The sequence below is a fragment of the Trichechus manatus genome, unplaced genomic scaffold (assembly GCF_000243295.1).
Source record: "Trichechus manatus latirostris isolate Lorelei unplaced genomic scaffold, TriManLat1.0 scaffold00062, whole genome shotgun sequence".
In the NCBI taxonomy this organism is placed as follows: domain Eukaryota; kingdom Metazoa; phylum Chordata; class Mammalia; order Sirenia; family Trichechidae; genus Trichechus; species Trichechus manatus.
The window spans coordinates 8,796,756-8,811,710 of NW_004443998.1; the positions used below are offsets into that span (position 1 = coordinate 8,796,756).

General features: G+C 39.6%; 1 protein-coding gene across 1 annotated transcript in view; it reads right to left on the minus strand.

Annotated features, from left to right (window-relative positions):
* The window catches only part of MED12L (mediator complex subunit 12L), a 359,000-nt gene that overhangs the window by 304,966 nt on the left and 39,079 nt on the right, over nucleotides 1-14,955 (minus strand). Inside the window, 3 exon segments of the mRNA XM_023733846.1 lie at nucleotides 4,894-5,053; nucleotides 9,591-9,782; nucleotides 14,848-14,952. Coding sequence (XP_023589614.1) covers nucleotides 4,894-5,053; nucleotides 9,591-9,782; nucleotides 14,848-14,952 — 457 coding nt within the window.

Here is a 14,955-nt window from a genome sequence, read left to right on the forward strand (position 1 = left end):
GCTACCACCAATGACCACCCTGACATGGAACACAACAGAGAGTTCCTGATGGAGCAGGAGAAAGGTGGGGTGCAAGACTCAAATTCTAGTAAGACGACCAGACTTAATGGTCTGACTGAAACTGGAGGAACCCCAGAAAGCATGAGCCCTGGATTCTCTATCAGTCCAAAACTAAAACAATTTCTGAGGCCAACTCTTCAGACAGGGATTGGACTGGACTGTGAGACATAAAGTGATGCTCGTGAGAAGTGTGCCTCTTAGCTCAAGTAGATACAACAGAATAAATAGGCAGCTTCTGTCCGGAGGTGAGATGGGAAGCCAGAGAGGGTTAGGAGCTGGTTGAATGGACATGGGGAATCAGGGGTGTAAAGGTGGGGTGTGCCGTCACAGCATGGGGAGAGCAATTAGAGTCACATAACAATGTATGTATAAATTTTTGTATGGGAAAAAAAAAAGCTAGAAACAGAAATACCATATGATCCATCAATCCCACTCCTAAGTATATATTCTAGAGAAATAAGAGTCATCATATGAACAGACACAAGACACCCACGTTCACTGCAGCATTATTCACAACAGCAAAAAGATGGAAACAACCTAAGTACCCATCAACAGAAGAATGGATAAACAAACTATGATACATACACACAATGGAATACTACGCAAAGATAAAGAACAGTGGTGAATCCACAAAACATCTCACAACACGGTCGAATCTTGAGGACATTATACTGAGCAAAATAAGTCAATTACAAAAGGACAAATATTGTACAAGACCACTAATATAAAAAGTCAAGGAAAGGTTTACACAGAGAAAGCAACAATCTCTGATGGTTACCAGGGAGGGGAGGGGGTTGAAGGAAAAATCACTAACTAGATAGTAGACAAGCGTTAATGTTGGTGAAGGGAAGGGCAGTATACAGTATAAGGGAAGTCAGCACAACCTGACCAAGGCAAAGGAAGACACTGAGAAGAACGCAGAAGAAAAAAAAACCCACAGAAAACACTGTAACATATACAACCCTACAACAGTAAAAACAATAATTTACAAGCAGATACATAGGTAGATATGTATGCTGAATAGAGGTAGGAGGGAGTATAGGAGTTCACCCATACACATATATAGATTTGGTTGTGGATATTTTTACATACATATTTGTATGTGCAGCATGTATATCCATATGTATAACAGAGCACGCAGAAGGCACAATCATAGAAGCTTCCTAGACACAACCTAACACCTCACAGGACTGAGTTGCTGGGCTGGGGCTGAGGGCTAGAAACCATGGTCTTGGGGATATCTAGGTCAACTAGTATAGCATAGTTCATAAAGAAAACGTACTACATCCTACTTTGATAAGAAGTGTCTGAGGTCTTAAAAGCTTGCGAGGGGCTATCTGAGATACAACTATTGGTTTCATTCCATCCAGAGCAAAGGAGAATGAAAAAAACCTGAGACACAAGGAAGCAATTAGCCCAAAGGACTAATGGACTACACAAACCACAGCCTCCACTAGCCTGAAACCAGAAGAACTAGATGGTGCCCAGCTACTACCACTGACTCCTCTGACTAGATCACAGGAGAGGGTCCTGGACAGAGCAGGAGAAAATGTAGAACAAAATACAAATTCACAAAAAAAGACTAGACGTACTAGTCTGACAGAGACTGGAGGAACCCCCAAGACTACGGCCCCTAGACACCCTTCTAACTCAGAACTGAAGGCACTCCTGAAGTTCACCTTTCAGCCAAATATTAGACGGGTCTATAAAACAATAACACCCATGAGGAACGTGCTCCTTAGAATAATCAAGTATACAAAACCAAATGGGCAACACCTGCCCCAAAGCAAAGATGAGAAGGCAGAAAAATGAAAACCAGATGAATGGAAACAGGGAAGCCACGGTAGAAAGGGGGAGAGTGCTGACACATTGGAGGGATTGCAATCAATGTCACAATCTATGTATAAATTACTGAATGGGAAACTAACTGGCTCTGTAAACTTTCACCTAAGGCACAATAAAATATTCAAAAAAAAAAAGTTGTTGGAATTTTAATAGGGAGTGTGTTAAATCTGCAGATTGCTTTAGATAGTATTGACACCTTAACAATATTAAGCCTTCCAATCCATGAACACAGGTGGTCTTTCCACTTTTTTGGGTCTTCTTCAATTTCTTTCAGTAATGTTGTATAGTTTCCAGCGTGCAAGTCTTTCATCTTCCTGATTAAATGCATCCCCAGGTATTTTACTCTTTGAGATGCTGTTGTAAATAGAATTGTTTTCTTAATATCCTTTTTACCTCGTTCGTTGCTTGTGTATAGAAACACAATCAACTTTTGTGTGCTGACCTTGTACTCAGCAACTTTTCTGAACTCATTTATTAGCTTTAGTAGCTTTCTCGTGGTAATATAGTTCATTTGTTTGTTGGTTGGTTGGTTTTAACAAATGCGATAATAATACTGAATTCCAAAGTGGCAGCCACAGAATTCCAAATACTTTTTTTTTTAAGTTTTCACGCTTTTAGAGTGGACTCCTCTCTCCAGCTTATCAAGACCTAAGACACTGACTGGCATCTGAGGACATTTGCACTTTCCACCCTTGTTCCTCAGAGCTTTGTACTAGATTCTCCCTTATAAAATCATTGGCCTTTTTTTCCAACTCATAAGAAATTATTTGTAAACCTCATCTTTATATATAATTCTTTATGCATATTTCTAATTTAGCACCATCTCTTTTATAAAGCACTACCTCTAAGGAGTCACTGTCTCGTCACCAAGAGTGAAGACTGACTAAAAATAGTTTCCTCTCAGTTTATATAACAAACACCCACCATGGGCCTGCCTAATTCTGGACAGTGGGGATATGGTGGTGAATAAGACAAGCAAAGGCCTTGCCCACATAAACAACAAAAAAAAAAAAAAACCCATTGCCGTTGAGTCGATTCCAACTCACAGCAACCCTATAGGACAAAGCAGAACTGCCTCATAGGGTTTCCAAGGAACAACTGGTGGATTCAAACTGCGGACCTTTTGGTTAGCAGCCAACCTCTTAACCACTGTGCCATGTGCCCTTACAGGCCTTATATTTTAGTGTACGAGGCGGTGGGGAACAAGAAGAGAAGGAGCAACACAAACACATTTGTTAAAGATAATTTCAAATGGTGAAAAGTGCTGTGAATACTCATACGAAATGTCTAGAACAGACAAATGCACAGAGACAAAAGTTTATTCATAGTTACCAGGGGATGGGAGGAGGGAAGTTATTAATGAAGGGTACTAAGTTTCTGTTTGGGGTGAGGAAAAACGTTTGGAAATCCATGGTGGTGGTGGCTGCAAAACATGATGAATGTAACTAGCGTCACTAAATTATACACATAAAAATGGTTAAAATGGCCATTTTTACTACATTCGTATTACTACAATGATTTTTTTAAAAAAGTGCCACGAAGAAAGTAACAACCAAGAGAGTAGAGCTGGGAAGAGAGGAGAGGAAGAAAAGGAATGCTATGTCGTTAGGCGCCCACAGAAAGCCTCCTGAGGAAATGACATGTGAGCTAAAACCTCAGAGAAGAGACAGAAGTGCACAAATGACCTAGAGACAAGCAACCCACCAACACACAACAGCGGACACAGAGCCCCGAGAAGAAAGTGAACTTGGCATGTTAGAGAGACAGAGGAAGGCAGTGTGGCTGTGTTACGGATTGAGTTGTTTCACCCCAAAATGTGTGTAAACCTGGCTAGGCCATGATTCCCAGTATTGTGTGGCTGTCCACCATTTTGTCACCTGATATGATTTTCCTATGGGTTGTAAATCCTACCTCTTACGATGTTAACAAGGCAGGATTAGAGGCAGTTATGTTAATGAGGCAGGACTCTATCTATAGGATTAGGTCATATCTTGAGTCAATCTCTTTTTAAATATAAAAGAGAGAGCAAGCAGAGAGGACAGGGGACCTCATACCACCAAGAAAGCAGAGCAGGGAGCAAAACACATCCTTTGGACCCAGGGTCCCTTTGCTGAGAAGCTCCTAGACCAGAGGAAGATTGATGACAAAGACCTTCCCCCAGAACTGACAGAAAGAGAAAGCCTTCCCTGGGAGCTGGCACCCTGAATTTTTACTTCTGGCCTCCTAAACTGTGAGAAAACAGACTTATTCACTGTGGTATTTCTGTGATAGCAGCGCTAGAAAACAAAGACAGGGTGGAACATAAAGAGGGGCAAATTCTGGATGGCCTAGTTGGTCACACTTGGTAAAACAGAGGGTCAGCAAAAAAGAGGAAGACCCTCAACAACATGGACTGACACAGTGGCTGCAACAATGGGCTCAAGCGTAACAATCGTGAGGACAGCACAGGACCTAGCAGTGATTTGTTCTGTTGTACAGGGGGTCGCCATGAGTCAGAACCAACTTGACTGGCACGTAACAACAACAGTTGGTCACAGTAAGGAGTCTGGATTTTTATTCAAACTACAGTAAGAAATTATTGTAAAGTTATACACAGGACATGATACGATCTGAGCTGCAGAGGTCGGTTTGATGGTTATGTGGAGACAAACATGTAAGGAGCGAAGAAAAAGCAAGGAGATGAGTTAGGAGGCCGCCACTGCAGCCAGGCAAGAGATGACAGTGGCTTGAACCAGAAGTTGTGAGAGCAAAAAGTGTTCAGATGCAGGATACATTTTGGAGGTGATGTCTATAGGACCTGCTGATGGAGTCAGGATTCTGGGACTAGGCGACCAAGGACAAGCTCCCCCATCCACACCACAGGTTACTTCTATCCTCACATGTCCCTTCTCAGTATTCACCAGGCCGGGTTTTGTATAGGAGGAAGAGGCAACAAAAACTTACAGAATCAAAAGTGAAATGTAAAGTGTACGGTAGTGCCTCACTTACCCAAATTGGGATCAGTTGCCTGACGCTTCTTAATTTTAGCTTCAGAAATAGCAGAATAATAGGCACATGTCATCTTGATCAGCCATGTTGCTCGAACCATTGGCACCGAATATTTAGCTAAGTATGCAAAAACATCCTCTTTCTTACTAAGGATGGGAACCTAAAAAAGACAACATTTATAATAATCACATACTGCGCTCAAACCTAAGGAAAGAGGAAGCAAAAGAAAGAGAACGTAAGTAAACAAGTTACCTGCAGGCTATAAGAAAGTATATCCTTGGTGGGTTTTCAAACAATATGTGCAGTTAAAAAAATACAGAGAACATGCTCAACAGATTTACATTGAGAAAAAAAGAGTCAAAACCATGTTTAGCATACTGGCAAAACAGTTTGTTCAGGTGTTCTTTCTTACTTATTTAAAAAAAACTATTTTCAAGTTCTCATATGCTGAAAGCTACTCAGCTTATCAAGAAAGTAGAAGAAAATTTCATGACAGTCTTCCAAAGAGTTTATCTCAAAACTGTAAGGGACAGACTAAGTGGAAAAAGTGTCCTCACCCTATACTTATTGAGAAACGCTTTTCTGTATAAAGCTTTCTGACTGTAACAATTTCCAGCAAGCTTCTAAAAGTGCCTTCAGCCCAAAATATAAAATAGATGCTAAAATGATGGATCAGTGAATCTGCCTAATAAACACTGAGCTAGAAATAGCCGCGTAATTAATTCGCCGGTTGAAAGTAGGCACTTGAGACAGTTCATCGTTTCTTCCAGACCACAAAGGTACTATTTAGCAAATTAGTACCCCAATGTACCACTGAATGGTTTGAAAAGAGTTAATTCATTCTTCTCCCATCCCTTATAAATACTCTAGGGGTAGCCCGTTCATCTATATCATCCATTCAATTTGTGAACGAAGAGTGTGCTAGCTGTGCTGCCGCAGGGTGGCAGCAGGGGGGCCGAGAGGCCAGGAGACCCCCTACCCTAGGGATGAGCAGGTCAGCACTCCATCCCAGGCCCCAGGCTGTCTGGTGTAGCCCATCACTCTCCATTTGTGAACTGTGATAACACCAACCCAGTCCACCTCACAGGGTGGCTATAAGGGTGAAGCTAAAGAATTACATATATACCAAAATTATAACAAGTATTATTTCGTTGCCAGTTTCAAGGATTTCCCCATGCCAGCACAAGCATGTTGGAGCTTTTCTTCAAAGGATCCTGGACACCACAACCATGCACATTATGAACTCGAGTCTCTCTGTCCCACGTGCTTGCTTGGCCAAATATATTTGGGGATGGAAATCCAAATTCACACAACATGGCACTTTTCTCCCCATTAGACAAAGTCTCACTTATACAGTGGATTTAACACTATATGTTACAATCTGACTATTCACATACTTGGTAGAGAGTGTTATCCCAGAATTTTTTTGTTTGTTTGTTTGTTTTTGTTTTTTTGGTGCATGGCTCCTAAAAGCAAGCTAATTATTCTACCTGGTTTTTACCAAAGCTACCTCAAGCTGTTCTAGTGCAGAAGGAAAAGCTACCTAGGTTTGAAACTGGGATGCAGTATGTCCACATAATGTATCTTATGGGCAATTTAAGGGACCTTTGATCGTGTCCAGGTCCTGCGCTGGTACTGACTTTAGAACATGACCCCATGACAGAGGCACCCACGCTGCATGAATGTAATTAAAAGGGAGATGAAGTCACATAAACCAGAGCTACAGGGCTTCCTCTCTGCAGACCACAGGCACAGATTTTAACAGGGGAAATTTCTTGAAATTTTAGTTTACAAGGCACATGTTTTGTGGCGTACAAGGCTTTGAGTTTAAGCCAGAGACAGCGAAAGCATAGTCTTAAATATTCAGTCGAATTACTGAGCTGCTGCTTTTCACAGAACACACAGTACTATATCAGTGGGTTAAGTTTTAGCCGTTAAGGTCTGCTTGCCTCTAATTCAGACATACCGAAAGGTTACAAGATCAAAGCCTAAAAAACAGTCAAGTGCAAAATAAAGTCAGCATCCCCAAAGAATCATTAGAAATACTATCCCTCCTGGATGCCTAAAGGATTTCTTTTGAATAGCAATTGACAGGGGGAGGGAGCCATTTGAATGTGTGAAATGTTTAGATGAAATAGCAAACAGAAGTAAGTCACAGAGCTTACATTAATAGCACAAGGGCAAGCTTTGAGTTCTTTGCCCCAACCCTAAGAGAATTGGCTGCCTTCAATCAAGGGCTTTAGAGTTCAGAAGAACAGCATATGTGAAGGAAGTTACTTAATTAAGGAAGAAGACACATACTGACAGCCTTGTCCCATATATTGTTTTGGCCAATTCAGGGAGGGAAAAAACATCTACACGGGCTAAAGTATGACTTGCTTACAGGGATGGACTGCATGTTCAGTAAAGAAACTCTCTGACTTTAACTTGTAGCTGAGTGTATGCAATCACTGGGCAGCTGTTTGGTTTCTAAATCAAGCCAGAGCTGTCTCTAAGTACCAGAAGAAAACCAAGACACCTAGCATGTGCTGGTTTTCCATCCACAAAAGCGTGGCACTCATATCACTTTTCCCTGCGAGGCACATTACTGTCAGCGCACTCTTTTTGCTAAGCAGAGGCAGAGGCAAAAGGAAATCCCACAGATCCAAGTCATGTGAAGTGTGAACCGTTCAGAGATAGAAGGATATTCCCAGAGACCAGAGTCTCTTTTTGCCAAATATGGCTATGACCGCGACTGAATTAAAAGTTCCTTTATGGGCTACTATTGACCTCTCTCTGGCTAAATACTTGGAGTGATGTGGAGCTTTATTGTCACAGAAAACTGGGCCAAGAAATTTGATCCATTCCATACAGGAAACTATTCTGAACTCTAGATCAGAGCTAGAAGATGACTCAGGACATCAGCAGGAAAGCCAAGGTTTTCTGACTTAAGCCATCTCACAGAGGAACACAAGAAATTAAAGAAGAACCATTTGAACTTTTTAATACAAAGATCACAATCTTTTACCCAACTCTGAAAGAGCTGTTGCCATGTCAAGAGGATGATCTGCTCAGGAGAAGAGGAGGAACTCTAGAAATGGCCAAGAAAGGAATACTTCAAGCCACAGTCAATGGTTTTATAAAGTAAGCATCTTTAATGTTGCAAAGAATGAATGTCAGGGCTTACCTGAGGAACACCTGACTTGGCCAGAGGCAGCTCCTAATAAAGAGAGAAGAACAATGGCTAATAGACTGCACCGTAATTTGACTCCCTCCTAAAAGATGAGGGGCCACTCTACCCCTAAACTAAGCCCATCAATTCCTCATCAGTATTCACTTTCAGGAAACAAACAGAAAAAGTACTCTAAAGGCTTATAAAAAAAAAGGGAAACCCAAAAAGACAGATGTCTGGCTGGCTACATGGGACTGGTAGATACTAACCAACATGGAGGCTATGAGCGGTTGGTAGAAAGCCATCCAATCATGAAGTACGCCCTTGACTTACATGGCCTTCAGATACAATTCACGGGCCACTGTGGGCCACAAAGTAAATATTCACCACTAGAAAGGAAATGCTAAGTGGCTCAGCCTGTGTGATACAGTGGGGCCAACTGAGTAGTTGGAGGTGGTTGTGCTGACTGCTGTGCTTTTCAGGAATTTCAGTCGTCTTTAACTACTGAAACCTATGAAAGGCAATACAACACTATAACATACGGCAGAATACAGCCAAAGGAAGCCGCAGGCACTATGTTCAGAGTTGCTTTCAAACAAACAAGCCCATATACAAAAGAGCTCTCCGCTAAGCTGAGCCTGTGCCAAGTCAGTTACTGAAAACCTGGTATCAGAAACAGAAGACAGGCATCCGTAAAACTAAAGGGCTTCAGAGGAGATGAGAACAGATCCATGGGATTATGTGAAAGGACTGCAAGAAGTCAGAGATCAAGACTAAAGAAGGAGGTTTCTAGTTTATTTAAATTTCAAAGGACATGTTATTTTGTTTGAACTATAAGATTATTCAAGCTGTGTATCATTTCCTATGTCAGGAAAAGGATCAAAGGCAGAGATTTTAAAACAACTCCCTTCCCCAAAAAAGCCATCAACAAGCCTGCCCATTTTCTCTACAACTTTTTGGAAGAACAAACGCCCATAGAATCACAGTCCTTATCTTGCTTAGGAGGAAGGAGACTTCACTTAAAGCACAAGGATGATTAGTTTCAAAGACAAGGGTCCAAAGCAAGGCTCTCTCTCTAATGTATCTTGAACTTCTTGACCTAAGAAAACTGAAAATATAATAGAAAAAAATGAAGTCTTACTGCCTATTCTTGACTTAAAACGTTGTCTACTGCAAGTCCACATAAACTGCCTCCTGTGTGGAATTTTTAGGTTTATAGACGTCCTAGGCATCCACATGAGAAAAGACCTGGCAATCCACTCCCATGAAGATTACAGCTTGGGAAAACCTATGGGGCAGTTCTCTTTGCCCTATAGGGTCACTATGAGTCAGAATCGACTGGACAGCACGCAACAATAACGTGCCACACGCAATCAAAATAAAGGGAAGCCAGCATGTACACAATCAACATCTGGGGTTGAACGCCTGCTATTTAGGTTCTGCGTTTTGGAGAGGATTGGGGAAAAGAAATATACACTTGGGTATTATCTCCAACATCTTCATTTTCATAGGACATAATTAAAACAATGCAAGGAATATTTAATACCTTTTTTGCCAGAATAGCAAGTGGTTTATTTCCGGCTAAGTCAGAGAACCAACTATGAATTACACTCTGAGATCGAGCAGTGACCAGCCAGTAATTATCTTTAGCATTAACTTGTGGTTTCTTCTTTCCGGTGTCCTGGAAAGTGTTAAGCTTCAGTTTCTCAGCTAATATGCTGCTAAAATAAGCTCCAATCTATGGAAACAAGGGGTGGGGGGGAGAAAACGTTTAAACACAATCAGCCAAGTATCTTAATATTCTATCTTATTTTAATTGAAATTTTTTCATACAGCCCATCTCAAAATAAAATAGCAGTTTAAGTCCTTGAAGCCAAGAGTTGTGATTTCCTTATATTAAGGTGATGCCAAAGCTCACAGCACCTTTGTTCCACTATTAAGTAGTTAAAGGAAAAAAGAAAAGGCTTTGAAAATCTCTGGTAAGATGAAATTAATTACATCCTGAATAAATTTCAAGAGAACGGGTTCTGCTTTAATCTTCAGCTGTGCTTTCTCCTTTTTCATATTCACACCCATTTGGAGACACTATTTTCCCCGAGAGGGGTTGCATACAAGAGCAGAAAACCTAGTAATCACCCAGTGATCATTCTTTTTCTTGTCTTATCTTAATAGTACATATTTTTGGAAAGGAAACTCTGTATTTACAGTCAGTGCTTTTAAAAAGAGTCCAGGGAAACTTTATTTAAATGGCAAATAACAAAAGGTTCAATTAAAACAGGTATTCAACATTTCCGATTGGGCTGTCAATTTCATGAATGCACATTTTCAAGCAAAAGCCAGTGTTACCTGCTCTGAAATGGGGCAAAGTACAGAGGGAGCTTCTGCGAATTACTCCATCGTTTTCATATTAATCAAAGATAGGGAAGGGAGGGAGAAAGGGACAGGAGGGAAGGAACAAGAAGGAAGGGAAGGAAACAATATCTAAAAATTAAGTAAATCTATAAAAATCTGTTGGAATTTTCATGAATCCTATGAAAGCATCACATTTCACACCATGGAAATTCTTTAAAAATATGACCCAGGAAGTAATTTCTAACAAATACCCCAATAAGGTGAGCAAACCGTGGCAATCATAATTAAAATACTTACCCTAGTGATGCAAAATAAGAATTACCACCTTAGTTAATATTCATGAGTCAGTAAACAACCTATAGGTGGGAACACAGTTGTAAGCAACTGGCCAAGTTTATCTACCTGGGTGAAAAGCAGGTACTATTTTTTAAAAATATGAATTGGCATTCTTTGATCCTTGTGATTTATGTATGACAAAAAGAAGTCTGTTTTGGTGTGTTGGTGTTATAGAGAACTAAAAATCAGAGTAATTAGGGAGGAAAAAAAGTCTGAGCTTTTTTTAAAAAAAAAACTTTATTGTCGTTGCCATTGTTTTAAACAAATGTTTGCAGAATGTCCAAACACTGAATACGTTAAGTGCAAAACTTTAAGTAAAACCAATTGTTTGTACTCAAGTAGCCAATACCAGCCAAATGTTTAAATGTAAATTTCTCAACTGATATTTGATCTTCGCTCCAACAGCACCGAACACCTACCTACCTGTGTGGATTGTTTTATATTTAAAAGGTATCTTATCTGCAATTGTATATAAGCTCTTTAATTACAATAAGCAAAGGTACAAATTTTTTTAAGTCTGAGCAATCTGTTCTATAATTGTATTCTCTTCTATGTACTTAATGATACTAATATAACACAGTGAGAGCGTATATATGTTTTAATTCCTGCTAACAAATCTCGCGAACAATTGCATACTGCAAACGAAGTCAAAATTCCCAAGAAACCAAGTGAGAAGAAAATAGCCATTCCCAAAAAAACCCAAACCCATTGCTGCTGAGTCGATTCCGACTCATAGTGACCCTATAGGGCAGAGACGAACTGCCCCATACAGTTTCCAAAGGGCACCTGGTGGATTTGAACTGCCAACTTTTTGGTTAGCAGCCGTAGCTCTTAACCACTATGCCACCAGGGTTTCCAAAATGAGCATTAGGACTCAAAAAGAAATAAAAATGTGATCATAACATTTCATTTTATTCTAAGCGCAGCATACGCACATTGCTCCAAAATCGTAAAATATGTAAAAGAGTAAAGAGCCTCATTCCCAAGTCCCCAATGCCTACCTGGAAGAAACCACCTGGATTTAGTTTCTTGTGTGTTCTTCCAGCGTTTCTTTAAGTGAATACACATGAGCAAACACAAATATATTATTGTTTGTGTCTTCCTTGTATGTATGGAGCGCTGGTGGCACAGTGGTTAAGAGCTATGGCAAGCTACGACTCCTAACCAAAAGGTTGGCAGTTCGAATCCACCAGCCCGCCTTGGAAACCCTATGAAGCAGTTCTACTCTGTCCTGTAGGGTCACTATGAGTCAGAATCTACTCAACAGCAAGGGGTTTGGTTTGGTGTATGTATAGTTATATATGCACCTTTGGCAAATATCTAGAACTTTCCATATCAGCACCTGGAGGTCCTACATTTTATTTAATCAGGCCACACTTAATAGTCATTTGGAGTATTTGTTCTAATCTTTTGCTATTACAAATCACGTTAAAATGGATAGCCTTTTACATTTATTGTTTCGTGTATGTGCAGGTACAGCTTTAGGATAAATTTCCAGAATTCAGATTGCTGGATCAAAAGATGTTATGATTCTGCGATTTTAATAAGTATACCAAATTATCCTTCACACAGTTTATACCAATTTGTACTCCCTCAAACAAGGCATGAGAGATAACATTTCATTTCAAGTTTGTTTCCATCAATTCAAAGCTATGTTGAAAATAATTCATTTATATGAAAATAAAGAAAAGTTTAAGGGCTACATCACAGTTCACACACTTCACATTTAGAAAGTCAAACTCTCCTCAAGGCTTTTAATCCTCCAGTAAATCTCACGGGAAAGTGTTACTTTCATTTTTTCAGTTATTTACATTGACATAAAACTCCATACGACTCTGAGGACAATGTAGCAATTCATATCGAGAGACATAAAGCATTCATACCCTGACCAAGTACCACACTTCTGGGAACTTACCCTAAAGAATAAAAGCCCTATGTTCAACTAGGACTGCAACATCTTTATAAACAGACATGAGAAACTGCTAACAAGCTAATCGCTCCATATTAGAGGGAGGTTTCGATCAACTATAACACATAAATGATGGGATGTTATCTATTATTATTAATATGAATACCGCAGCTACCAGGGAAAGCGTACACAAAATAATGTTACATTTTTTAAAAGTAGAACACAAACAGTATATACGTAAGTGTGGTTGCAATGCAAAAAGTATATCAAGGTTGGAAAAAGACAAAACTAAAAACGTTGTAGTTCGATGGGACTATCTACAGAAAACACTTCCACATCGTTCCACATTGTTAAACTAGAAACTGAAATATTCAAGTTAACTATCAACTGTATATGTGTCTGTGTGCGCACGTGCCTACGTAGAAAAAGATCTGGATGACGCACGAACCTTTAACAATGGTTCCCTCCAGAGAGGAGGAAGGAAGTGTGGAAATTCTTCTGTAAGTTTGATTTTTTTTTTTAATTTGTATGTATGATGTTTTTAATTTAAGAAAATTTAAAATATTTTAAAATTCAAAATATAAAAATAACTCGAAAAAGACAAAAAAATGAAAATAATACAAACAGAAACAAATATCTCTACATATCTAACTGCTAACATAATCACACAGAAAGAGGTTTAATGTAAGAACTTTTTTAACACAACACTCTGACTCTATGTTCTTAATGGGATTCAGTCTAAGGATAAAAAGTACTGTAGAAAAACTGTACATTTTACATGGTAATTTTGTTGTCAGAGTGGCATTGATACTGTTTATTCTGAAAGTGTGCTATGTGTTTTCTAAGAGCAAACGAGTAAGTATGTTGATACTGTCGAGTAAATATGTTGATACTGTCGAGAACGAGGGGTCTCACTTTGGGAGAAGGGAGATACAAAGATGAAACAGGGAAAGGGGAGGAAGCGTGTGGTATTATTTTTTTTTTAATTGTCATTTCAAAATATCTATGTATGTTCCCCAGCTCTGTCCACTGAAAGACCCCAGAAGTAATGAGACCAACTAACAATGAGTATGCCTAGAATCCAGATCTGGGCTGCGGCATGGGGAAAAACATGAGTTGAGAATATTTTACTGCGCCACAAGGTAAAGAATTACTCAGAGAAAGATGAGGACATAATAAAAGGACTCAGGAGCCAGGCTGAAGAAGCCCCCACCGGCAAATGTGGGACAATTTGAACATCAAAAAAAGAAAAGAAAGTAATGGATTATAACACACTGAATTTAAAAAAGAATCCATGAGTCTAACGTGATACCAGAAATGGAGGTGGGAAAGCTCTTCTTTACAAAAGAAAGCCAACTAACAAGTACATGAAGAATGACAATCAGAAAAACCATCACTTTGCAACCATCAACAAAATAAGTCATTCAGCAAGGATCATTAATTGATGCTAAAACCATAGGGTGAATTTTGTAAGAGAACTAGATATTCTATGGTCTCAGAGTCTCACCCTGTAGAGATAACTTGGAGGAATGGAGAGAGATGACAGAGACTACCTTCATCAAGTGATCAAACTTGGTATAACCAATAACAGGACAAACGAGCATTGATGCAGCCCTGGTGGCACAGTGGTTAAGAGTTCAGCTACTCACCAAAAAGGTCAGCAGTTCAAATCCACCAGTCACTCCTTGGAAACCCTCTGGGACAGTTCTACTCTGTCCTTAGGGTCGCTATGAGTCAGCATCAACTCGACAGCAATGGGTTTGGTTTTTTGGGGTTTTACCACTGCATGCCTCATCCTAATACGATGCAAAAAGAAGTACACCTATCACCTATGGAGTCTTCTTACCAAAAATGTTTAAGTTGAAACCTATTATACAGAAACAATTAGATAAATCTAGACTATAGGACTAGAATATATGACAAATAACTGGCCTAGAACCTTCAAAATGACAATCATGTAAGACCAAAAAAAAAAAAAAATGGTGCGGGTTACTGTTCTAGATTAAAAGCGACATGACAACCAAATACAGTAGATGATCCATGACTGGCTCCTGGGGCAGGACAGCCATCCATACAGGAGATTTTAGGGAAAATTTGAATATGGACTGTGGTTTAAATAATACTAACTTACCAATGTTAAATACCTATCAAGGCTGTAACATACACACTTTTTCACAAGTTTTCGAAGAAGGACAATTTGTATTACCTTTGACGGGTTAATTACAATATTTCTGGCTGAGCCATGTTCATCCCCAGTGAAGGCCGGCTGATTGTTGAAGCCTTGCTTTACATTCACAGCAGTAAGTTCATCCTG